The sequence below is a fragment of the Rousettus aegyptiacus genome, unplaced genomic scaffold (genome assembly GCF_014176215.1).
Source record: "Rousettus aegyptiacus isolate mRouAeg1 unplaced genomic scaffold, mRouAeg1.p scaffold_m13_p_14, whole genome shotgun sequence".
Lineage (NCBI taxonomy): Eukaryota > Metazoa > Chordata > Mammalia > Chiroptera > Pteropodidae > Rousettus > Rousettus aegyptiacus.
The window spans coordinates 1,899,239-1,921,741 of NW_023416289.1; the positions used below are offsets into that span (position 1 = coordinate 1,899,239).

The 22,503-nt window shown below is 55.1% G+C and overlaps 2 protein-coding genes across 7 annotated transcripts in view; one reads left to right on the forward strand and one right to left on the reverse strand.

The window, feature by feature from the left end:
- The first annotated feature begins 114 nt into the window (after positions 1–114).
- Positions 115–4,187, forward strand: ORC6 (origin recognition complex subunit 6). Its single transcript, XM_016147652.2, has 7 exons — positions 115–242; positions 1,309–1,438; positions 1,655–1,818; positions 2,023–2,112; positions 2,473–2,585; positions 3,056–3,124; positions 3,639–4,187. The coding sequence occupies exons 1-7, from the start codon at positions 178–180 to the stop codon at positions 3,764–3,766; spliced, it is 759 nt and encodes a 252-aa protein (XP_016003138.2). The 5' UTR covers positions 115–177; the 3' UTR covers positions 3,767–4,187.
- A 1,824-nt stretch (positions 4,188–6,011) lies between these two features.
- The window catches only part of MYLK3 (myosin light chain kinase 3), a 34,907-nt gene continuing 18,415 nt past the window's right edge, over positions 6,012–22,503 (reverse strand). For 4 of the 6 annotated variants that reach the window (XM_016147647.2, XM_016147646.2, XM_036231227.1 and 1 more), the window contains 11 exons: positions 21,503–21,905; positions 19,541–19,998; positions 17,647–17,752; positions 17,254–17,347; positions 16,774–16,883; positions 16,045–16,186; positions 13,178–13,248; positions 11,296–11,424; positions 10,351–10,503; positions 9,291–9,423; positions 6,012–8,345 (listed from right to left, as the gene is read on the reverse strand). In XM_016147647.2, coding sequence (XP_016003133.2) covers positions 8,286–8,345; positions 9,291–9,423; positions 10,351–10,503; positions 11,296–11,424; positions 13,178–13,248; positions 16,045–16,186; positions 16,774–16,883; positions 17,254–17,347; positions 17,647–17,752; positions 19,541–19,998; positions 21,503–21,905 — 1,859 coding nt within the window. In that variant the 3' untranslated portion in view covers positions 6,012–8,285. Of the gene's footprint in view, positions 8,346–9,290; positions 9,424–10,350; positions 10,504–11,295; positions 11,425–13,177; positions 13,249–16,044; positions 16,187–16,773; positions 16,884–17,030; positions 17,348–17,646; positions 17,753–19,540; positions 19,999–21,502; positions 21,906–22,085; positions 22,480–22,503 lie in introns of those variants that run through there. The other 2 variants (XM_016147648.2, XM_036231228.1) reach the window with 2 other exon arrangements.

A 22,503-nucleotide genomic window follows, 5' to 3' on the forward strand; every position in this document is an offset into this window, starting at 1 on the left:
TCGCACTGCGCATGCGCAGGAGGAGGGCCGGGCGCGGTGTATGGGGCGGTCCCACGTCCTCGTCCCAACCAATCCGGTTACAGAAGGGGGGCGGGGCCTGGCCCTCACTGGCTGGCGCGGCGTCGGCGCGCGGGTTTCGTCGCTGAGGCTGTGTGCGCGCCTGTTCTCGGGTGCGCCATGGAGTCGGGGCTCATCCCGCGCCTCGCGTTGCGCCTGGGCATCGCCGAGCCCGACGTGCTAAGGTGAGTCCGGCCCCTCGCGACCCAGGCCCTCCCTGGTGAGGCAGCATCCGCGCGCGGGAGGTAGGCCCCATCTCGAGAACCTTCCAGGCGGCAAGAAGCGACGACTGTAGACGTCCCTCGGAACCCCTGGGCCCGTGGGACACCCGGTGGCGGGAGGAGCCTGAGTACCTCGCGCATCCCCCAGATGCTGGCTGAGGCTCTGTTTGCGGCGGCGACCCGTACAGACCGGGCGCAGACCCGGTGGGGACCTCCGCCTGTGAGGGCAGCGACTCCGCGCAGCGCGGGTGGTGGAGCGCGCCCGGGGTGCCGCTAGGGCTGAGACCCGAGTGGTAGAAGGTGCCAAGCAGAGGCAACACCTTTGCGAAAGCCCCGGGACGGGAGGGCCTTCCACACGGTCCGGGCTGGAGGAAAGCCCTCGCGGCTGCGGCGTGGGCAGCCGGCCGAGGCCCGCCGCCTGGGCGGTCGGGGGGCCGGGGAGAAGGACCGGGGAGAAGGACCCGAGAGGGGCACTTCTTAAAAGATAACAAGACTGCTTGGCCTCGCTGTCTTTAAGGACGGCGAGTTCCCAGGTGCAGCCCCTGGGCCACGGGCTGCAGTACAACTTGACACCTGTTAGAAATGCAGCTTCTCCGGCAGCCCCGCAGCCTGCTGATCAGAAACTCTGGGGGTGGGACCCCGCCATCTGTTTTCACAAGCCCCGAAGCGATTGATTGTCTTATACGTTAAAGTTTGAGGACCACCGATTTAGGGGAAGGGATAAAAGGAAGGAAACCGGATGTCACCTGCCAGCCTCCGTGGTAATTCATGTTTGTTCCCTAGTGGAAGGATGGACGCAGGGTTGTTCTGGGGGGGAATTGAGGGACTGACTTTTCCCTGAAAGTCCTTGAGCATCATGCTATCTGGAGTTGGAGAATCCCAACCTCCCCAAAGGCTGCATTCCCAACCCTATAAATGTGCATGGGAGTTGGGTTCAGAATGAAGTCGCCAGGCTGCATTTGCTGTTTACCAAAGCGTTGGGCCAACTTCTGGAAAAGAGTTTTCTTGAACACATTGCCCTCATAACCAGGAAAGCAGAGGAGTACTTGCGACTGTCCCAGGTGAAGTGCGCTGGGCTGTCTGCACGTACCACGGAGACCAGCAATGCCGTCATGTGCCTGGACCTCGCCGCTTCCTGTATGAAGCGCCCCTTGGACAAGGTGAGTGGGCGCCTTCGGATGTCTGACCCAGCGCATCAAGGCTTAATCACACATTTCAGTTTCTGATTGGATGCACCCCATCAAAACTCCTGTGTTTTAAAATCTTCATGGCTATGATCGTGTGTGGTTTTGTTTGTTTGTTTGTTTTGAAAAGTTGAGGCACTGGTATATAAAACTTATGTTTTTTATGATTCATGTGTGTATTTTCTTTCACAGGCTTATTTAACTAAACTTTCTGGTTTGAACAAGAAGACGTATCTGAGCTGCCTTAAATCTTTCGAGTGTTTACTGGGCCTGAATTCAAACATCGGAATCAGAGACCTCGCCGTGCAGTTCAGCTGCACCGAAGCCGTGAGCACGGCTGCAACGTTACTGCAAAGGTCGGAGGCGCGCGGAACCACACGTGAAATTTTACACCGAATCGTAAAACACAATGTCCAGTGTCGTGTTAATTAACCGATATGCTAAAGCGACAGAATGTTTATCTCGTTCATTTAAATAGTTTTGAAGTTCTGCTTTGCGTTTTCATTCTCTTCAAAATAGTATTTTCTAACAAGCAATTCCGCATCGCTGCCTTCCCTCAGCTACGAGTCCAGCCTCCCGCAGGCACAGCAGGAGGGGCTCGACCTGTCCAGGCCGCTTTTCACTGGCGCCGCGCTGCTGTCGGCATGCAGGTGAGTGCGCCTTCTCCCCCCGGACGCCGCCTACAGACGGCTCGCTCAGTCCCAAGTCGCACCTAGGGCTTAGTTCCTTTCGACTTAGCATATTTTCCCACATGAATAATATTAAGAATAGTGGCCAAGTTACCATACTCTCATTTTACCCCACGATACAGCTTGGAACTGTTGTCACCGGAAGTCACTTGGCAAGTGGCAGCTCTTTGTATAAGCTGAGTGCTCTGAGTTCAGGGTCCACCTTTTATAGTTGATGAAGTCTGTCACCGAAATAGTGGCCATTTGTGATTTTCTGGTTATTTAAAACAAAAACTATTGTACCGGTCTTCGGAAGAGTCATTTATCAAATTGTTTTTGTAGGATTTTAAAGCTAAAGGTGGATAAAAATAAAATGGTAGCCACATCTGGAGTAAAAAAAGCCATATTTGATCGACTGTGTAAGCAATTCGAGAAGCTCGGGCAGCAGATCCACAGTGAGTATCCATCCCATAGTGCAGCCGTGTGTCATTCGAATACGTAAACCCATTGGTAAAAGTCCAGTATCTTCAAGCTTGCAAAATGGTTGGTGTCTGAATTCTGTTTTATTGCGAACCACATAAGTCTTTAGTGAATTGTTTTATTGTGGACCAGAGAAGTCTTTAGTGAGAAAATGTTTTTTCTTCTATTCAATTAAAGTAGCTTAATTTTTTAAAACCCGTGATTCTGTGAATCCATGCCTGGGAAATAGATTGAGTTAACACACTTCCATGTTAAGTGCCAGCCTCCATTTAATAAGATGACAGGAAAGGCCAGAGAAAAGAGAAGGTCAAGGCCATTTCCCTTCTCATCCTAGTCCTAGTATTTGGTCAGTCAACGTATCCAGTTTTTGTCATCCAAAATAGACCCAAAGACTAAAATTGAGAATAGGAGAAAAATTAACCCGATGACACTCTTTTTCTTAAAGGAGAGTCTCAAGATCCAGCTGCTCCACCACGGAAGAGAAGGAAGGCGGGGGCTGAGCCTCCAGCGCAGGGTGAGACGCGCTCGCGCTGGCCGAACGCGGGGCTGGCGCAGTGGGGCCCGTGCAGGCAGCGGCCCGCGCGCTGCTTCTCCCCGAAGCCCGCAGGGTTGTATGAGTGGAATGCATCGGAGGCCGAGCTTGGGTCCAGATCCTGCTTCCCCATTACTGGCTCTGTAATTTTAGGAACATCACTTAATTCCAGTGAGCCTCAGTTCTCACACCTGCGAAAGGTGGTTAGTGTTAGCACCCACTCCATAGGGTCGTGGGCGCTGAACGCGATAACGCTATGCAGGGCCTGGTTCTGTGCCTGCTGAGCACCAGGTAAGTGCCCGATAAACGTTGGCTCTCACCAGGAGGTCTCGGAATGCTGGGAGCAAGACGCAGGTGTGTTAGCTGCTCTTCCCACTTTTCAGTATCTTACCCTCTACGACCGTAATAATTAAAGTAGACATTTTAAACAAGCTTTTTTCTTACTTCATTTGTAAGCAGGAGGATTTTGAAACCCTGTTGAAAATTTTTCTCACAGAAAGAGAGAAGGTGGTAGAGATCCCGCACGAACCGCAGAAAGATGAAGACCTGGCTCAGGAGTATGAAGAGTGGAAGAGGAGAATTTTGGAAAATGCGGCCAAAGCGCAGGCGGCTACCGCGCAGTGACTGCGGCTCCCAGACTGCCGTGAGCCTCACGCCGACAGTCGTCTGTCCCCCGGCTTGGTGTCTGAACTTCGTGACAAGGATCCTACAACCGCTGCCTTGATAGCAGGACGCCAGCTCTGGGCCCGAGTCCTGGGCGGCACGCCATTTGCTCAGCCACAGTGCCCGGCTGCCATAGCTCAGGCACCGCGGGTCCGCATCCTGCGCAGCGGACTTGGAGCCATTTTACTCTTTTTATTTTTTTACTTTATTTTAATTACTCTTGTTTTAAGCAATTGTCAGGTCTCCTGTCCTGTCCAGGCTACCCTATGGCATCAGGCTGGATGGAGCCTCCCAGATTTAAGTTTCCGTGTAAATTTTTTTGGTTTGACTAAAATCGACACGTGGTACAACTTAAGTTAATAAACGTTATTTTGATACGTGTTCAGTGCCGTCGCCATCGGTGGGGTTGGGGTTAGGGACGCAGCCTCCTCCGGCAGGCAGGAGCCCGGGTCGCTGGCCCTGGCCCACTGCTCAGCGGGGCGCAGGTGCTGGGCCCACACTGCCCACGTCAAAGCCCTGCTCCGCCCCCACACCTGTGAAACCCTGCGCACATTCATCAGCCTCTTCGTGCCTCTAACAACGGAGTCTACTCATTTGGAGTTCCGAGCTAATTTCGGGCGAGCATTGAGCACAGAGCCGGGATAGGTCTTCAGTAAATATCAGGAGAAAAACACGTGGATGGCCCACGCGATGAATCACTCACACACCAGAAAGTTGCGCGGACCAAGGGTCATGTTTTTTGGTGTCCACCTACTGAAAAATGTAACCTTGTTAAATATTGCTTATTTTAGAACCTTGGGAAAGGGTCACTCCAAGCACCGGGCACCCACCTCTGCTGTCTCTGCATTGGACATTCTGCACGCTTTTTTTAAGTGGAATCACAGTGTGTGTCTTTTTGCGACTGGCTCGTTCCACTCTGCATCATGTCCTCGGGGTTCATCTGTGGTGTAGCAGGTGTCAGGATCAGCTTCCTTTTTGAGGCCGAGAGTCCACTGTGTCTACAGACCGTGTTTTGTTCACCGGTCACCTGTCAGTACAGGGCTGCTCCGTCCTGGCTGCTGCGCATAATGCCGCCCTGAACGTGGCTGTCCAGATGCCTCTGCGACTGTTTCCGGTTCCTCTGGATAGATGCCAGAAGTGGCGGGGGTGCATCATACGCTGATGCTACTCAAGTTTTTAAGGGACCCCCACACTTCACGGCAGCTGCGCCGAATTCCATCCCTCCCAGCAGTACACAGGGTTCCAGCGTCCCACGGCCTCGTCAAGACTTGCTTTCTAAACACTCATGTTTCCTGGGTTTTGACGGCAGCCACCCTGATGGGTGTGAGGCGCGGTCTCACCAGCTTGGACTTACGTTTCTCCGGTGACCACCGAGCATTTTCACGTGCTTTCAGCCATCTGTCCACCTTCTGTGGAAAAATGTCTACTTGAGTCTTTTGCCCACGTTTAAATTGGGTTGTTTGGGGTTTTTGTTGTTGAGTTAGAGGAGTTCTCTGTATAGTCTAGATAGTAACCTCTTATCGGATCCTTGATTTGCAAATACTTTCTCCCGTTCTTGGGTTGCCTTTGCACTGCCAATTCGATGAGAGTAGCTGTAAGTACTCTGACTTTTTTCCCCTCTATGCCTTAAAAGTAGGTGGTAGTCATTATTTTGATGATCTGGAATGTAGCAGGTAACCGGGTTATTTCTGAAATTAGTTGGGGGAGGCGGGTAGGGAAACTGCCCTTATCTTGTCCAAATGTCCTCCTAGGGCAGGAATTCTTTCACTGGCGATTTCCAGCACATACACTTCCGGCGTTGGAAGCTTACCGCTCACTGTGTCCATCTGTTTCAGGACTGTTGGAAAGACCTTCTGGAAGCTCAGACAAGCTCTAACAGCTCCTCGTGGTTGAACTGATTTTTAAAAACTTTTATTATGAAAGTTTTCAAACACGACAGTAAAGAGGACAGTATAATGAAACCACATACCATCCCCCGCCCCCAGCAGTTAACGAGGACTCGCCATACTTGCCTAACTATGTATCTTTCTTCCTCAAGTCACTTGACCTACATGATAACCAGTCACATCGCCATTATCATAGCTGACACAAGAGACATTCTATCATCAAATACCCAATTTAGAATTACATTTCCCTGGATGTCTCTAAAGCATCTTTTTACTTGTTTGCTCGAAGCAGAGTCAAAATAAGGTCCACACTTGATAGCTGGGTTGCTAATTTTTAATTATAAAAGCAATACATGCTCATATATATATAAAAAAATTCAAACAACTCAAAGATAAAGTGAAAAGTAGAATTGCCCTTGCTTCATCACCCACTTTCCACGCCCCACTGTTAAGATTCGTGCGTATCCTGGAGAATCTTAATGCACATAGAAGCCCATGTCACCCCACAAAGGGGATGATGCTATATACGCTCTGTAGTGAAAAGGTAACTGTCGGTACATCCACATCTGTCTTCAACAGCAGCAAGGTCTTTCCCCGGTAAGGACCCGGCAAAATTTAGTTAACTAAAGCCCATGCCGATAGGCCTACGTGGGTTGTTTTATTGAACCATTAGCAATAGTGTTAGAATAAACATTCTGCATTAACTCTGTCCACTTGTTCAAGTATTGCTGGGGGATAAATCTTAGAAATGGCATTGCTGGATAAAAGTGGGCATGACCTTTATCTGGATGCATACCCATCAAAAGCGGAAATTTTCCATTTCCCCATGTTCTCACTAATCCGACAGGTGGGAAAAGTGGGTCCTGACCACCTTGTGTGGGTTCCCCACCCAGCAAGCAGTTCCTATGACTGTTCATTCAAAGGGAAAAGGCGCATTAGAAAAAGCTGATACCAGCACAGCTGCAATCTTATGGAAACTTTTTTAGCTAAGTAACACTAGCAAATTAGACAACTAAAAATATCCAGAAAATTAAAGCTTCATAAAAGTTCCCTCGAAGTTGAGAGAAGGGAGGCTAAAATCCACATTGCCTCTCACTTGTGTGAGCCTGACCTAAACAAACCCCTTAAGGGGACTTTGTGGAGAAAACGTGTTTCTGGATGAAGGATAACAGCATGTTGTGGGGAGGGAAGGTTACCGTTTGGTAAAGGATTCTTTTCACATCTGCCCTGTCTGACGTGGAAGCCACGAACCACAGGTGTCGATTAAGATAATGTAGATAATACAACTACAGAACTGGATTTCTAATTTAATTTTAATTAACTGCAAAAAGGGGTACTTAATTCAATTATCAGAAAATGTTCAAGATGTTTCGAAAAACTTGAGTGTGTAGTCTGTTTTTCCACAGTAAATTTTATGAAATCTAAATACAAATTAAAGATGTCTTATGAAAACCTAGCATCTGAATTGAAATATGTTTTAAGTGTAAAAAAATAATATATACCAGATTTTGGAGACTTAATATGAAAAATATATGAAGTATCTAAACAATTTCTATGCTGATTACATACTGAAATGTTTTTGACTTATGCCAAATTATTAAAATCCGTTTCGGCAGGTTTTTGTTTGGGGGAGGGGCTCTGAGCAGCTTCCAGTTCTGCCTCTGGCTCCCGCCATGCCTCTCTGTCAGAGGCGGTGCTGCACTCCTGGGTTAAAAAGACCGCCTACGTGTCAGCGCTGAGGTACTCCCTGTCAATCACTTGTGGGTCAGTTAAATGACCAGACAGAAAGCGCCACACCCTCAGGGACGCGGCAGGCCGGCGGTCCCTCCCTCACCCTGAGGTGTCCTTCTGTGTTACGACGGAGTCACGTCGTCACACGCGTATCGGCTGCCAGACCCCCTCGGCTATCGGCTATCAGCATGTCACTGAGGCAGGGGGAGCCGAGGGCTCCTGCCCATGCCGGGACGGGGCGGGCCAGGGCAGAGCTGGGAGAGGTGCAGGTGGGTACGGATTTTAAACGCACGTTCAAAGCGGTCAGGGTCCTGACTTAGCCAGGACGGTGGCATATTCTGAAATCTCAAAGACTATTAAAGGATGCACATGTTGAGTCTCAAAAAGGAGCACGAGTTAAAACGAGGCTCACTGCCCTGAACCCACTGCAATCAAAGGTCACCCACACCTGAGCAGGTCAGAATTCTAGGAACGCTCTGTACCGAGGGCGCTAACACCGGTGACCTGCCCCTGGCCAACAGTCTCTCGCGGTCTTCAGTCGGAGCGCGTTTAGAATTTGACATGTGCAAAGCAGCAGCTCCCTACCTCCCTACAGCGTGCCTACGCGCATCGCCAAAAGCAGGTGCACTCGAAAAGCAAACACAGCATCTCAAACCTAGTGCCCTTACACGGCAGGAAAGAAGGTCTCAAGTCGCTCTCTTTACGGACGCTTTTCATCCCCAAGGAAGGCAACGGCCACGGCCTCGCCCACGAAATGAGTGGACTCGAGCTCGGCCGAGGGCCAGATCACTTAACCTCTCACGTCCTCTCGTCACCACTGGCCTCCGTCGGCCCTCGGCCCACGGCGGCGGCAGAGCTGACGGTCACGGGCAGGTCGGAAACTTCCGTAACCTGTTGGCGGCAGTCACCACGTAGAAATGTTTCTGGCGATGAGAGGAAGAAGGAAAAACAGCATATTTTTAGACTGATTATTCAAAAAAACAAGAACAATAAAAGGATTTAAGCAAGTTAGGCACTTGAGTTTGTTTAAAACTGATAACCTAAAGGGAAAAGAAGATTCTAGCAAAATAATAGTGGAACGGTCACATGCCCTTCAGGGGCCCGTCTGGAGCAAGTATATATATATAAAGGGAGAAAATACATTACCCTTTTCACAAAAAAACCAAGCGCCCTAGAAGGGGGTTTTTCGAAGGGTGAGTCGCAGCCCACAGGGCTCATGAAACCAGCCCGGTGGGTTATGACCAGGGCTGTTTTGAATGAAACCCAGTAGCATGCGCTAGAAAGCAGCGGCGTGCATCGCGCTCTGAGGCAAACGTGCTCTCTGCGTTTCACACGCGTGCACGTGTGCCACTGTGTGCCGGTTCTCCAGGTAAAGCACTTTGTCTCTGTTTATCAGCAAGGATCTGGGTCAATATTAAAATGTCGGAAAGCTACTTGGGGGACAATAGTTTTAAGACAGACTTTAGGTCCTTGGTACCAAAGAGTTTCTGTAGGAGACAAAATGATTCAGCTTTTACGCAGGGCTGTCCCAGGCCCAGTCTCTGAACCCTGCAGGAATCAGGCCTTGAGCTCCACGCACTTGGTTCCCAGCACGTGGCCACTACTGTCACCGAGAACAAGCGCTCTAACTTCATTCTGTCACTTCAAGTGTCACCTAAGTACAAACTAAACGGCACTTTTAGGGTAGTCGTTTTTTCGTCTGTAGCGTTTTTTTACTCGAGCTAACATTTTGACATGAGAGACGATTTTTTTCCCCTTAATGTATTTAGAATCAAAATGTAAGTAAGAACTTGGCCACAGTTCTTTCAAAGGACACGTGAGAAAGACAAATGCTGCTTTTACTAAAAAAAAAACAAAAAAAAAGATACCTTCCATTTCCTCTGAGCCATGTACTTCTGCAGCAGTAGCTGCGATTTGAGACAAACTTTGGATTTCGAGGCCTTGGCGGGCAGGTCATTCAGCCACTCGTGTTTCAGGCACTGTGTGGCGCTCATCCTGCAGCTGGGAAATCAGACACAGTGAACACGTTTACGTGGACACGTTTACGTGGAGCCACCGAGTAAAGTCAGCTGTCCGGAGTCAGTCCAGAGGGGCAGGAAGCCTGAGCCGGTGGAACAGGGGGACCCGCCGGGCAGACTCCTGCCACTGCCCCGGAGGTGAGTTCCTGGCGTCTAAAACGCCCCTCCTCAGTGGTGCAAGGGAGTCGTCAGCAAACCGACCCATCCCCGTGATGGGTCGCTACTGGGGCTGGGGACCCAGGCAGGGCCGGAGGAGGCAGCTGTGCCTGGAGTCGCTCCAGGGAGTGACAACGTGAGCGTGGAACGAAGCTCATCTCTCCTTCCAGGGAAGACAGTCGGCTCGTGCGTCCGGACTGGAAACACCTTTCCTCCCCGACTCTCACAGCCAGAAAGAAACGAGTGAAGGCCAGGGAGGCAGGAGCTCCCGGAGCCCGGCAGACCTGGGGCCTCAGTCCCGGGGCACGCGCGGCTGCCCCCAGCGTGCGGGTCAGACACGCGGGCGGCTCCACCACGACCGACGCAGCTGCCGAAAACCAGGCCGGCCTCCCTTCCTCTCCGAGATGTGGGGTTTCCTGGCCTCCACTCTCGAAAGCGACATCTGCGCAGCTCAACGTTTTTGTCAACATTAGCCTGTTACAAGTGAGAACCTGGAAAGAGAACTAATTTGTCAATATGGTCCTTTCTGAAACTGTCTAGGTTTTGCACTCCTAGTTGTTCGGTTTTTTAGTTACTTTAATTAATTCTGCTACTGTGCCTGCTATGCTTCTGCTCCAGAGGAGCAGCGGGGTGAGGAACCCTGGACAGAGGCGACCCGCAGGGAGGAAGGGCCCGCCCGGCACGCCTGCTCTTCACGGTCACCAGTCAGCGGTCAGCATCGGGGCGGCACGCGAGTGACAGGCGACAAGGCTACCTCTTCTCTTTGACCAGCAGCCGGGACACGAAGTCCTTGGCCTCCTCCGACAGCCCTTCGAAGGTGTCGGCATCGAAGTCCCAGCTACAGTTCACAATGAAGTTCATGGTCTCGGCATCTGTCTCCCCTAGAAACGGGGACAAACCGCTGAGCCTACGGAGGAGAGGAAGGACCGTCACGATGCGGGAGCCACCAGACCCTGGCGTGGCAAGAGAACAGTGGCCCGTCCCCTCTCGGGAAGGGAAGCAGGGGGAGGGGTGAAAAGATGCAGAAAGGAAGTGCCTGAACCAAGCCCCTGTCACGCGCGCCTCTGTCCTCCTCCGCAGGAGCAAAGAGCAACGGGGCCCCCCGGCAGGCCCACGCGCCAGGTGTGTGTTGATTGAGTAGCGTGTCTCTGAGACAGCCAGGTGGGCACGGACATGCTCAGGCCCCAGGGGACACAGGAAAGCTGGCTTTATTACACTCCTCCAGAGCAGCGGTCCCCAACCTCGGTGGCCCCAGGGGCCGGGGCTCCTGTGAGAACCTAACGCCTGGTGACCTGAGGTGGAGCCGAGGCGGCGTGCTGGCGCTGGGGGCGCTGCAGGGACAGATGGAGCGTCCCTGGCTCACCCCCCCGCTGCTCACCTCCTGCTGTGCGGCCCGGTTCCTGCCGGGCCACGGGCCGGGACCAGTGTGTAGCCTGAAGGTTGGGGACCCCTGCTCTAGAGTGAGGGGAGACAGGCAGGACCCCACAGCGCCGTGGGGACCCAGCTCCAGTTGCCCAGGTGAGTACCGGCTGGACGCACACTCCCCACTAGCGGCCCCCCTTCCCGCCCACCCCCCCGTGTCGCCTGGGCACACCTCCCATTCAGTGACTCGCACTTGACTGTCTGTCTGCTGCCTCTAGGCTCCTAGAATGGTCAAAGACGGGGGCCGAGCCCCACGGGGACCAGGCCGGGCACTCACAGCATGTAGGTGATGACCCCCACGCTCCACATGTCCGTGGGGAACGAGACGAACTCGTAGTTGACGACTTCTGGGGCCAGGAACTCTGCAGTCCCGAAGTTCACCTTCAGCTTCTCCCGGGGCTTGTACCTGGGGCGGACAAGGACCACAGCAGTGAGCCCAGGGACACCGGGAGACTGCCGAGGCCGGGCTGGCCCTGGGGAAGCCGGGCATTCCAGGACTTCCTGTCTGTGTGCCGTCCGGACCTCACGTGCCACCGCACCCCTGACTGGCTGGGAATCGTCACTGCCCTGGGCCCCGACCTCAGGCTGTCCCATGTGACTGGGGAGAATCAGGAGCCACAGTCCCCTGCTCTGGCATTCAGAGAGGAGGGGGACCACACCCCCTGAGCTCGCGGCCCCGTGCACGGGTCTGCTCTGTGGTTGGACCTGTGTGCTGACGACGGGCCCGTGTGGGTTCACTGATGATGACAGTGGGGACTTTGTACGTGTGGGGGGAGGGGACGTGGGCCGTCTGTTTCTTCTCTCAATTTTTCTGTGAAACGAAAACTGCTCTAAAACAAAGTGTTAATTAAAAAAATTAAAGGGCACTTCCTGCTTGCCAGGCACCAGGCTAAAATTCTGAACACACAAACGTCTCATCCTCACAACGGCCCCACGAAGCAGGTACGATGACTGTCCCCATTTTACAGGTGAGGCCGTGGAGAAAGAGAGAAGGATCAAGTGGCCACGCTGCCAGCGAGCGAGCCCCGACTTCCTCAAGCCGGGACGTGAGTTTTTAAAATGTGGTCTCCTCAAACAAACAAAAACAAAAACAGAAACAGAAACAGAAACGCGGTCTCCTCTCTGGGAGTCTGCGGAGAGCCAGGCACAGGCGGCCGTGGCGCCGGCACAGCCCGGGCCCATCAGGGTCTCCCAGCTGCAGACCGATCTCATAAGACTTCATTTGGTAAAACATAGGGCAATCTTTTGACATTACAGATCAAACGTGATTTTTAAGCATTAGGGTTGGGGACGTGGGTGTTGCCCAGGAAATACACACACGGCGCAACGGGGATCCTGAGGGCGCAGGGGGGTGGCGGGAGCTGCCGTTCCTCTAATGACGGCACGAGTGGTCCCCCGCCCGTCCCGTGTGGCACTGCACGTGTGCCTTGCACCCCTGCAAAGAGGTGGCATTTACCACTTCAACAGTGGGATGCGACCCAGAGACGGCCTTGAGGTTTTGAACACCACCTCTGGGAGGCAGGGGCTGGACACCTGAGGCCGAGCTCAGGTGAGCAGCTGTCCCCACAGGGACAAAACTCTGCTTTCCTTCCCCTGAGGGTGGAGTGGAAGATGCTGCGAGGCTCATAAAGTGGCAAAACCTTCCTCATGGAAAGTGACCACCAGGATTAGAAAATTCAGCCACGATGTGAAGAGTTCCCTGGAAACTAGGTGGTTTCCAGAGAAGCGTCACTCTTTGTGGAAATGGAATTCGTCAGGAAGCCTGGTCGATGGGCATGTGACTCTTGCCATGTTATAGACTGTGGGTGGCTGAAGGGCTGGGGACACCACTGTGGGGACCTGGAGGACCTGAGTGAAGGGGAAGCACTGTGAGGTACCATCGCCATGAGCGACAGAAAGAGTCTACGCCGTGCCACCCTGAACAAGCCCGATCCCGTCTGGCAGGGTCGGGCCTGGTTAGTACTTGGATGGGAGGCCACCTAGGAAGACCAGGTGCTGTAGGCGTAAAAAAAACAAACAAAAAAATAAGGGATTGTAAACTGACAAGGTCCTCGTAGTCTGTGAGGTCAAACAAGGGTTGTTGCCTCGTCTAAAAATAAAAATAAAAAAGAGAGCGTCCCCAAGGAGTTCCATCAAAGTGCCAAAATACAACCCCTTACCTTCTGGCCAGGCCGAAGTCAATGATCTTTATTTGGTGTCCCGTCTGAGTGACACACAGTATGTTCTCCGGCTGGGGAGGAAAGAGAAGTCTGCTTACGCGCGGTCGACAGCGGAGGAGGCCCTTAACTCCCACACTCAAACTGTCGAGAGGCCTCAGTTTCCCAGCCTCCAAGGAAAATGGATGGCTCAGGGGAGGTCTACAGGGGCAGGTGGGCGGGCGGGTGGGATCCCAGGCTTTTAAATGCTGACAGCTAAATCCTTGCCAAACTGGCTTATTAGGTCTGATAGTTCCCCCCACCCCGGTCTCCCTGACAAGCTCATGCCATCTGTGAACAGGTTTACTTCTTCCTTTCCAATTCGGATGCGTTTTATTCCTTTTCTTGCCTATTTGCCATTGATAGAATTTTGAGGACGATGTTTAACGGAAGTGGCAAGGGTAGACACCCTTGTCTTCTTCCTGACCTAAGGGGGAAGCATGCCACCTTTTACCAGTAAGTACATTGTCTGAGATTTTCAGAGATGGCCTTTATCAGATTGAGGAAGTTCAACATCTAATTGGTTCAGCATTTCCATCAGGAAAAGGTGTTCAATTTTGTCAACTATGTCTATTGAAATGATGTGTGATTCTGTCCTTTATTCTTTTAATATGTCATATGTTAAACCAACCTTGCATTCTTGGGATAAATCCAACTTTGTGATGTGTATAATCCTTTCTATATGTTGCTGTATTCAGTTTGCTAACATTTTCTTAAGAATTTTTGTATGTATAGTCTATAAGGGATATTTCTCTGCAGTTTTCTTTTCTTGTGAGGTCTTTGTCTGGTTTTGGTAGTAAGATAAGCCTGGCTTCATAAAATGAGTCAGGAAGTATTCCCTTCTCTTCTGCTTTTTGGAAGAATGTATAAAGTTACGGTATTGTTCTCGAAACATTTGGTAGGTTTCCCCAGTGAAGCCGTATTGGTCCAGGCTTTTCTACGTGTGTAGTTTTTTTAAAACTAATCTAATTGCTTTACTTGTTATAGGTCTATTCAGATTTTCTATTTCTTCTTGAGTCAGTTTTCAGTAGTTTGTGTCTTTTAGGAACCTGTCCATTTTATCTAGCTTATCTAACTGGCACACAGTTTTTCATCCTATTCTCTTATAATTCTTTTTTATTTCAGTAAGGCTGGTTAGTGATGTCCCCTCCATCATTCCTGATTTTAATAGTTTGAGTTTTCTTTCTTTTTCTCTTGTTCAACACAGCTTGTCAGTTTACTGATCTTTTCAAAGGACCAAATTTTGGTTTCATTGATTTTCTCTACTGCTTTTCTGTTCTGTTTCATTTATTTCTGCTCTAACCTTCATGATTTTCTTCCTTCTGCTTGCTTTGCGTTTAAATTCTTTTTCTGGTTTCCTAAGATGGAATATTAGATTATTGATTTGCAATCTTTCTTCTTTTTTAATATAAGTGTTTATAGCTACAAATTTTATTTCTGGTTTAGATGTATCCAATTAGTTTTGGTGTGTTGTGTTCTCATTTTCATTCATCTTGAAGTGTTTTCTAAAATTTAATTTTAATGATATATTTTATTTAAACCAATGTGTACGAAATATTATAATTCCAATAGGTTATCGATATAAAAATATTATTGAAATATTTTCCATTCTTTTTTCATATTAAGTCTCTGAAGTCCAATGTGTATTTTACATTTAGAGTACATCTCAATTCAGACACAAAATTTTTATCAGAAATATTTTAGATGTATTTAGGTTTCATGAAATTTACACTGTAGTCACCTTCTGTCTACGAGGGACACGTCCCAAGACCTGCAGCAGGTGCCTGAAACCAAGGACAATACCTAAACCTATATGTATTGTTTTTCCTGTACGAATAGACCAGCGACAAAGTGTAATTTATAAAGTAGGTGCAGAAAGAGATGAACAAAAATAACTAATAATAAAAAAAGAACGACTATGACAATATACTGTAATAAAAGTTAGGGGGACGTGCGCTCGCTTATGCCCTCGCTCTGAAGGCCCATCCGACGGCCCAGACGACTACTGAGCGACTCACGGGCAGATGGCGCAGAGCTCCAGCACGCTACGCAGAATGGCCTGCGATTCAAACCTTAGCCACAGTTCACTGCTGGATTTCCCATTTACTATTTTCGGACCGTGGTTGAACATGGATAACGAAAATGCAGAAGATGAAACCACAGATTAGGGGGACTACTACAGGCGAAGAGTGAATTTGCACATTGAGATGGTTCCAGATATACCTAAACGTTTTCCGATAACTGAATCAAGCATCCGTTTTTTAAATTTAAGTTAATTAAAATTTAAGTTAATTAAAATCAATAAAATTTAAAGCTCAGACCCGTGCACTGTGCTGTGTTGGACAGAGCAGCTCTGGAACTCTGTCTCCGTATTTAAATTCACACGACCTCCCTAAGAGGGATTATTATCCCCCATTTTGCAATTGATGTGCTTATGCAAGATCGATTAATGAAATCCAGGAGCTTATGCAAGCTCCCGTAGCTAGGACGAGCTCTGCTTTTGGCTGGGAAATGGGCCGTGGCGACGACTGCCTCCTCTTGCAGAGTCGCCCACAAGGCTGTCCTTGACCCGGAACTACAGAGCGGGATCTTGAGCTTCCCCCGACTGCCCGCCCCATGGCAGCTGATCCAGAAGCCCTGGAAGAGCCGCGGTGAGCAGGGAAAGCTAGAGGCCAGTTCTCCCCATCTCCACCATTTCCCTACAGTCAGCTGTCACTCAAGAAAGATGATCGGAAGGAGCGAGGCGCACAGGCAGGGGTCCGGCCGACCTGCAGGGGCCACTGAAAGTCCTGAAAGGGACAGCAGAGAAACGACCTCCTGTCGTGCCCGACCTTGAGGTCCAGGTGCAGGATGTAGTGCTGATGGAGGTAGTGCACGCCCGCGCAGATCTGTTTGGTGAACAGGACCACATCCAGCTCGGTCAGGTGGCACTGCTCGTCTGTGATCCTGTCGAAGAGCTCGCCTCCTCCCACGCTGCCAAGGCAAAGGGCGGGCCGGGCCGCTCAGCTCCGGGACCCAAACACGGGCCAACCCGGGTGAGCCCGCTGTCGTCTGGGCTTGTACGGGGACCTCCGCTCTGGCCCGCCCCCAGCCCAGAGTGCCGCTGGCAAACGGGAAGTGGCGGGTCGAAGGGGAGCCCGGGATCGTCATCTGTGCTGGTCATCTAGGCTCGCCCTGGATGTCCCGGGCCGAGGCTGTAAGCTTGTTTTCCCACAGGGAAACGTTGGCACCTACTTGGCAAGAACCCCAGCGGGCAAAATCGACCCATTTCCAGCTGGATCTTTTACATCTGCGAGAACAGCCAGATAGCTGGGTTCTAATGTGAACTTTCCCAATTTCCAGCTACCAACAGCCAAATGAAAATTACTAAAAATTGTTTAGGCCAAACTGACATATACTTGCGGGTCAAGTCCAGCTCACAGGCCGTCGGTGTGTGACCAATGGCTTTGTCCTCCATGCCCCATGCTGGAGGTGGGGCGGAGGGGTGGTAACATTGCCCGAATGTCCCAGCGAGGGGAAGGGAGGGAGGGGCAGCTGCCGCCCGCGTCCCGGACACTCACTACTCCAGGACCAGGGTGAAGCTGCTCTTGCCCTCGAAGGCGTCATACAGCTGGATCAGGTTCGCGTGGCTCAGCTGGTTCATGATGTTGATCTCGTTCATCACGTCCTCCTTCCGGGGCCAGAGCGGGGACGAGTTTCCAAGGAACGGGTCAGGAAGAAGCGCCAGCCGCGCCTCCCAAGACACACGTGCCCGCCTCACACCCGTTCCCTGCTCCCACTGGGTCTCAACCCAGCACCCAGACTAGAGGGGACCTACCCACTTCACAGGTGAAAAGCCGGAGGCCCAGGACGGCCCTGTGGCCCAGGGTGCAAGTGACCTGCTTGCTAGGGTGTGGGAGTCTAGAAGGGAGGTGGGAAAAGTGGCCGTGTCTCCCGCCCAGCCTGGTGGGCGGGCGCAGTGCGGGCCCCGGGGGCCGGGAAAGACGTGCCGGAATCCTGAGCTCAGCCAGGGCTTCGGGGGCCCGGGGCAGACGCCTCACCCGGTCCTTGGCGCTCTTCACTTTGATGACCTTGGCTGCCAGCGAGAGGCCTGTGGACTTCTCCGTGCACCTGTGGACCTGGCCGAACCGGCCCCTGCAGACACGACGACACAGCAGGCTGAGAGCCCACGAGGCTCGCCCCGACGCGGCCGGCATGCCTGTGCCCCGGGCCTTCTGGTCCCAGCCCTCCTCTTTGCACGCCAGAGTCCCCGTGCCGTCACCCTCCCCCACGCAGGCTGCCTAAGACCCAGGGGAGACCCACTTCGCCCCACGCCGCGTGGGCTATCCCGCACCCCGGGGGCCATCCTCACCCCGCCATGTCGGCCCCCCGCCGCCTCCAGGACACGGTCCCATCTCCACGCCGCCCCTCACCAGGGCGGAACGCCCACCTACCCTCCCAAGACGTCGTGCTGGCACACGGCGTAGCCCGCTGAGGCCGACATCTCCTTCACGCTCACCACCCGGTGCTCGAAAGGGGCCGGCGGTGCCGGGCTGTCATCTGTCCAGGGGACACAGCCCCTGAGCCTGCGCTGGGCAGCCCCCACCGCAGCCGCCCGCCCCGGACCCGCTTGGTTCAGGTGACAAGCCCTTTGCCCTTCACAAAGATCATCTATTTCGAGTCACCCAGACCAGAGGAGTCCCAGAGAGGCGAGGTGAGTGGCCCAAGGTCACACAGTGAGTCAGCGACAGTTGGGATCCTGAGCCGGGTCTCCCGGACCCTACGACAGGGATCACTGCAAGACGGAGAAGTCACGTCCAGCCTGTTCGCCGATGTCGAGAAGGGGCCGTGGGGGTGGCGGCCGCGGGAAGAGGAGGGCACATGGGACAGGGTGACGGGGCACGGCGCGAGGACGGACTATTCCGAGGGTGCAGGCCGGGCCGCGCGGCCAGCGGGGGTGGCGTGCCAGGGAGGCAGCTGGAGAAACAACACCCACCGCCTCTCCTCTCGCCCTTGGGTGTCCGGACAGGGCCTGGAGCCCGTGACGCGGCCCCTGGCGGGGGTGGGCAGCGACCGGAAGGGAGGGCAAATGGAGGACCCGGCACTTGAAGAGATAAAAACGGTTTGGGTTTGTCTTTTTTTTCAATAAAAACGAAAGCAAACCTTGTCCTTCAGAGGTGATGGGAACCCAGAAATGTTACATGGAACGGGGCAGAGAGATACAACAGAACCTGGACCACGCACCAACCACGACGGCGTGAGCGTGTGCGGCCGGCCGGGGGACGCCCTGTGGGAGGCCCGTGGCTCGGGCTGACGCTGGCGTGGACCCTGGCACGGGAGCGCTCCGCATCCCAGGAGCCGCTCCGACACCCCGGGACCGAGAACACACCGGTTCTCGCTCTTCATCGGTACGGGCAGCTGTCCGCTCCCCGCGGACGAAGTCCAAGTTCGCCCTGAGCGCTCACCGCTCGTCCCCTTTTGTCCCTGCGAAGCCCAGGCCTGGACTCCGGGGGTAATGCTTGTGGGATTTGGTTGATTTCCCCTTTTTCTGGGTTCCCAGTAGACCGGGAGAACCTGGGTTCAGGCGTGTGTAGCACATTCCACCATCTGGAACATTCCAGGCTGAAGCCTGCTGCCTCTGCTCTGAGGGGTGGTGAGGCCCGACGAGCACTGGGCGGCTCAGGCCCCGGCCCCTCCGGCGCCGCCGCTGCGGCCTGAGCGCGTCTCAGCCTCTCCCGTGTGTCCGTTTATGCCCCCAGCACAGACCCGCATGCACGCGTGCGCACACACACACATGCAGGCACACGCGGGTGGGGCCGGCACTGACGCGTGCAGCCGGCTCACCGAGTCCCCAGTCGGCGCTGGCTTTGCCATCGTCCCGGGCTCAGAAAAGCCTCCCCGGTCACGGCCGCGCTCAGCTGTGTTACAGGAAGTAAGGGAGGCCCACACCCAAGTTTGGGCCAAGCCACTCTGGGGGAGCAGCAGCAGCTGGGATGTCAACGTGACAGGGCGACCACGGAGCCCGGGGCGGCAGGGGCACCAGGGCACGGGGCCGGGAGGCGGGGCAGCACCTGACCCTCCCCACCCCGGACGAGAGCGGCTCGCTGGGTGCGAGGGGCTGGCGGCGGCCCGCCCTGCCCCGTGCAGGATGACGGCAGCGGTGGCGACTCGGCTGCTTTGAGAGATGCCCCCGGAGAACCCACGGTCCCCTCTGCTTGGCAGCTGCACCTCCAGCCCGTCTTGCACCCCCAGACCTGCACCGTCTTTCCCTGGAAGCTGCAGGGAGGCCCCCAGGAGCAGACCCTCCAAACCCGCTCGCCGTGGGCACAGGGCAGCGGCCACACTTACCCAGCACCAGGCTGCCAGCCTGGGCTCCCAGGGACGCCCTCCTCCCCGCCTCGGCTCCGTCCAGGCCCTCGGCGGGGCGGTCCTGGCCAGCCTCGGGGCCCCCTGCTCCCAGGCCCTGGTCCGGGTGCGGGCCCAGGGCCCCGGCGGTGTCTCCCGTGTCCGTCCTGGCCCCGCGTGGTCCCGTGGCGGGATCGGCCGCAGGCCCGCGCGTCTCCTTGGCCGACGTGCCCGGGTCACTGCTCAGCTCACTCAGTGGGTTGGTCTCGCTGGCTCCTTTTGGGATCTGTTTCCCCAACTCGTTCCCAGGGGTCTGGGGGCAGCACCCGGGCCCAGGCAGGTCTTGCTCGTCTGGCTGGGCAGCTGCTGGAGCCTCTGCAGGGGGCGTGGGCGTGAGGCTACCCTCTTGAGTCACGAGCAGCTCCCCAGGTGTACCTGTCTCCTGCACGTGGATGGAGATCCTGGGGCAGAGAGAAACATGGCCCTGAGCTCAGAAGCAAAGTCTCTGGCGTCAGAACAGACTGGGTTCAAACACCTGCTGCTGCCACTCATGGCCCGAGGCCTCTGGCCTCGGCTTTGTCATCTGCAGAAAGGGTCAGCATACAGTTGGAGTCAGCAGACGCCAACCCCTGCCCCTCTGGCTCCCTGCCCACCTCTGCCCAGCAGGACAGCAGGCGAGAAGTGGCCTCAATGACCAGCTCTACGGATTCCCCAGGGGCCTGGGGACCTGCTTCCACGCCAGGAGGCCCGCCCCACCTACCCCGTCCCCTGGGCCTCGGTTTCCCTCTTAGTTAAATGGAGAGGACAGCAAACCAAGCCCAGCAGCACCGCGGAAGCCCCGGGTCAGGTGTTTTATGAAAACTGGGCATCGCTCATCAGTCTGGACTCTGTCTCTCTGGCTGTGCTGGGCCCGCCCAGCCCAGTGGCCAGTGTCCACCCCCTGCACGCCCTGCTGCGCCCTGGGCTCTGGGACCCAGCTGGGGTCAGGAAGGACCCTGACCCCGGGGACTGTGACCCCCCGGCATTCAGACCCTGCCTCTCAGAGCTGCCCCTGCCCCGACTGCCCCTCACGCCCCGTTGCCCGGGCCTGTGCGTGTGCGACGGGGGCCGGGGGTGAGTGTCTGGCATGGACTGAGTCCCGGGAGGGAGCCTGGCGCCCTCCGTCCCGGTCTCGGCTCTGCCACCGGGTTCCCTCCTCCGTCAAACAGACGGAAATGCCTCACGTGCGCTGAGCGGGTCACAAACAGAAGGAAGCACGTGGGGCCCGACATGGTGCGGCCGCTGTGGAAGCCAGTACAGCCATTCCTCAGAGCTCTAAAAACAGAACCAACAGATGATCCGGCCACCCCACTCCTGGGAACGGAGCCGACGGAGCCGAAGGCAGGGTCCCCGAGGGACACGTGCAAGCCGCATCCACGGCAGCGTCATTCACAAAGCCACAGGGTGGAAGCAGCCCCGCGTCCGCCGACAGGTGACGGGCCCTCCACACGGTGGACTGCCAGCCAGCCCCAAAACGGAAGGCGGTCCTGGCACCCGCTACACCACGGACGAACCCCGAGGACGCTTTGCCGAGTGAAACGAAGCCGGGGCGCCCTGGGCTGGGTGCGCCGCCCCTGGGGAGCCAGCGGGCTCTGGCTCATTGTCCAGCCCCGCGTCTGCTGAGGGCGGGGACTGAGGCCGTGTCCTGAGGGTGACCAGACAGACCAGGGCCTGGACCTCGCTCCAGACTGAATAAGCCAGAATCTCTGAGCATCGTATCTAAGACACCCTCCCAGGCGATCCTCACGGGCGCCGCGTGAGGACCAGCGCCCTGTGCTCCCGGAAGCAGGGTCCGGGCCGTCTGCGGTCCCCTCCTGAGGCCGGCCCCGTGCTGTGCGGACAGGGGCACACGACCGCGCCACTGGGCCATCGGCCGCGCTGCGGCCAGGGGCTCGCTCGCCGCTCCCTGGCCCAGCTTGCACCTACCTCGAGTGCACGTCACCGGCGCCCTCGGCTGCCTTGGCCTGGGCTGGCGGCCCTGGTGTCAGCCTCGCAGCCTCCTCTGCGGGCCGAGGGTCAGGCCTGCCGGACGGTGCACCTTGTCCCTCACCCGGTGCAGCCTCCTGGCTGGGGGGGACCTCACGGACCCCGCTGGGTGCTGCAGACAGTTCCAGGCCAGTCTCGGGGTTCTCGCCAGATGCCCCTGCAGCTTCGGCTTCTGCCTCTCTTGGTGGCCGTAGGTGGCCAGGGGACCCCTGGTCTGGGCCAGGAACTCCGTCCTCCGGGCCTGGCAAGGCCTCCGGCTGGGTGAGGGTGTCAGATCCCATCCCCGAAGTACGGGCGGGGGACGACTGCTCCACCGTGCCCTCTGGGTCGGCCTTCTGGCTCCCTGCGGGAAAATGGGCGGGGTGAACACGCACTACCCCCAGGCCGCCCCGTGAAGGCGGGCAGCTGCGGGGGACCTCGAGGGGCACCGGGAGCGGGAAGGCGCCGGCGGGAGAAGGGGGCACGCTGAGCTCGTTTGAGCGAGGACGTGCGCACGCTCACGCACACGTGTGTGGCCACTTACAACGTGGTCTGGACACTGGACCTCGAAGGACAAGGCAAAAACTTGGCGACACGGTTTCGTGCAGCGGGAGGAAACAGGACACGGGAACAAGGGCGGATGCTCGACCTCGCTGTGGCTTTGGAATACGTAGATGTGGTGCAAGGTTATAAAAAAACACTTAAAAAAAGGTCTCCATAAAAATGCAAACAAAGTGAAAATATCTAAGGATCAGCTGGTGGCATGGGCTGCACAGAAGGAACGAGCCCGGCGACTTTAACGCAGCGCTGGCGGCTCGTCCCCGGTGGGGCGGACGAGCACGAAGGGCAGAAAGAACTGGGGCGCGGGGGGCGCGGGGGCTTCGGCAGGTTCCCCGCGACCGCAATCGCTGCAGGCGGTGCTGGTGGCGGTTCCGTTCTGAGCCAGCGGGCGCGCCCGCGGA

Excerpts from the sequence above, each read along its gene's own strand:
- ORC6 (XM_016147652.2), top strand. The coding sequence starts at position 178 with ATGGAGTCGGGGCTCATCCCGCGCCTCGCGTTGCGCCTGGGCATCGCC. Across the intron at positions 2,586-3,055 it reads GCTCGGGCAGCAGATCCACA|GAGAGTCTCAAGATCCAGCT; the intron begins GTGAGTATCCAT and ends TTTTTCTTAAAG. Across the intron at positions 3,125-3,638 it reads GGCTGAGCCTCCAGCGCAGG|AAAGAGAGAAGGTGGTAGAG; the intron begins GTGAGACGCGCT and ends TTTTTCTCACAG.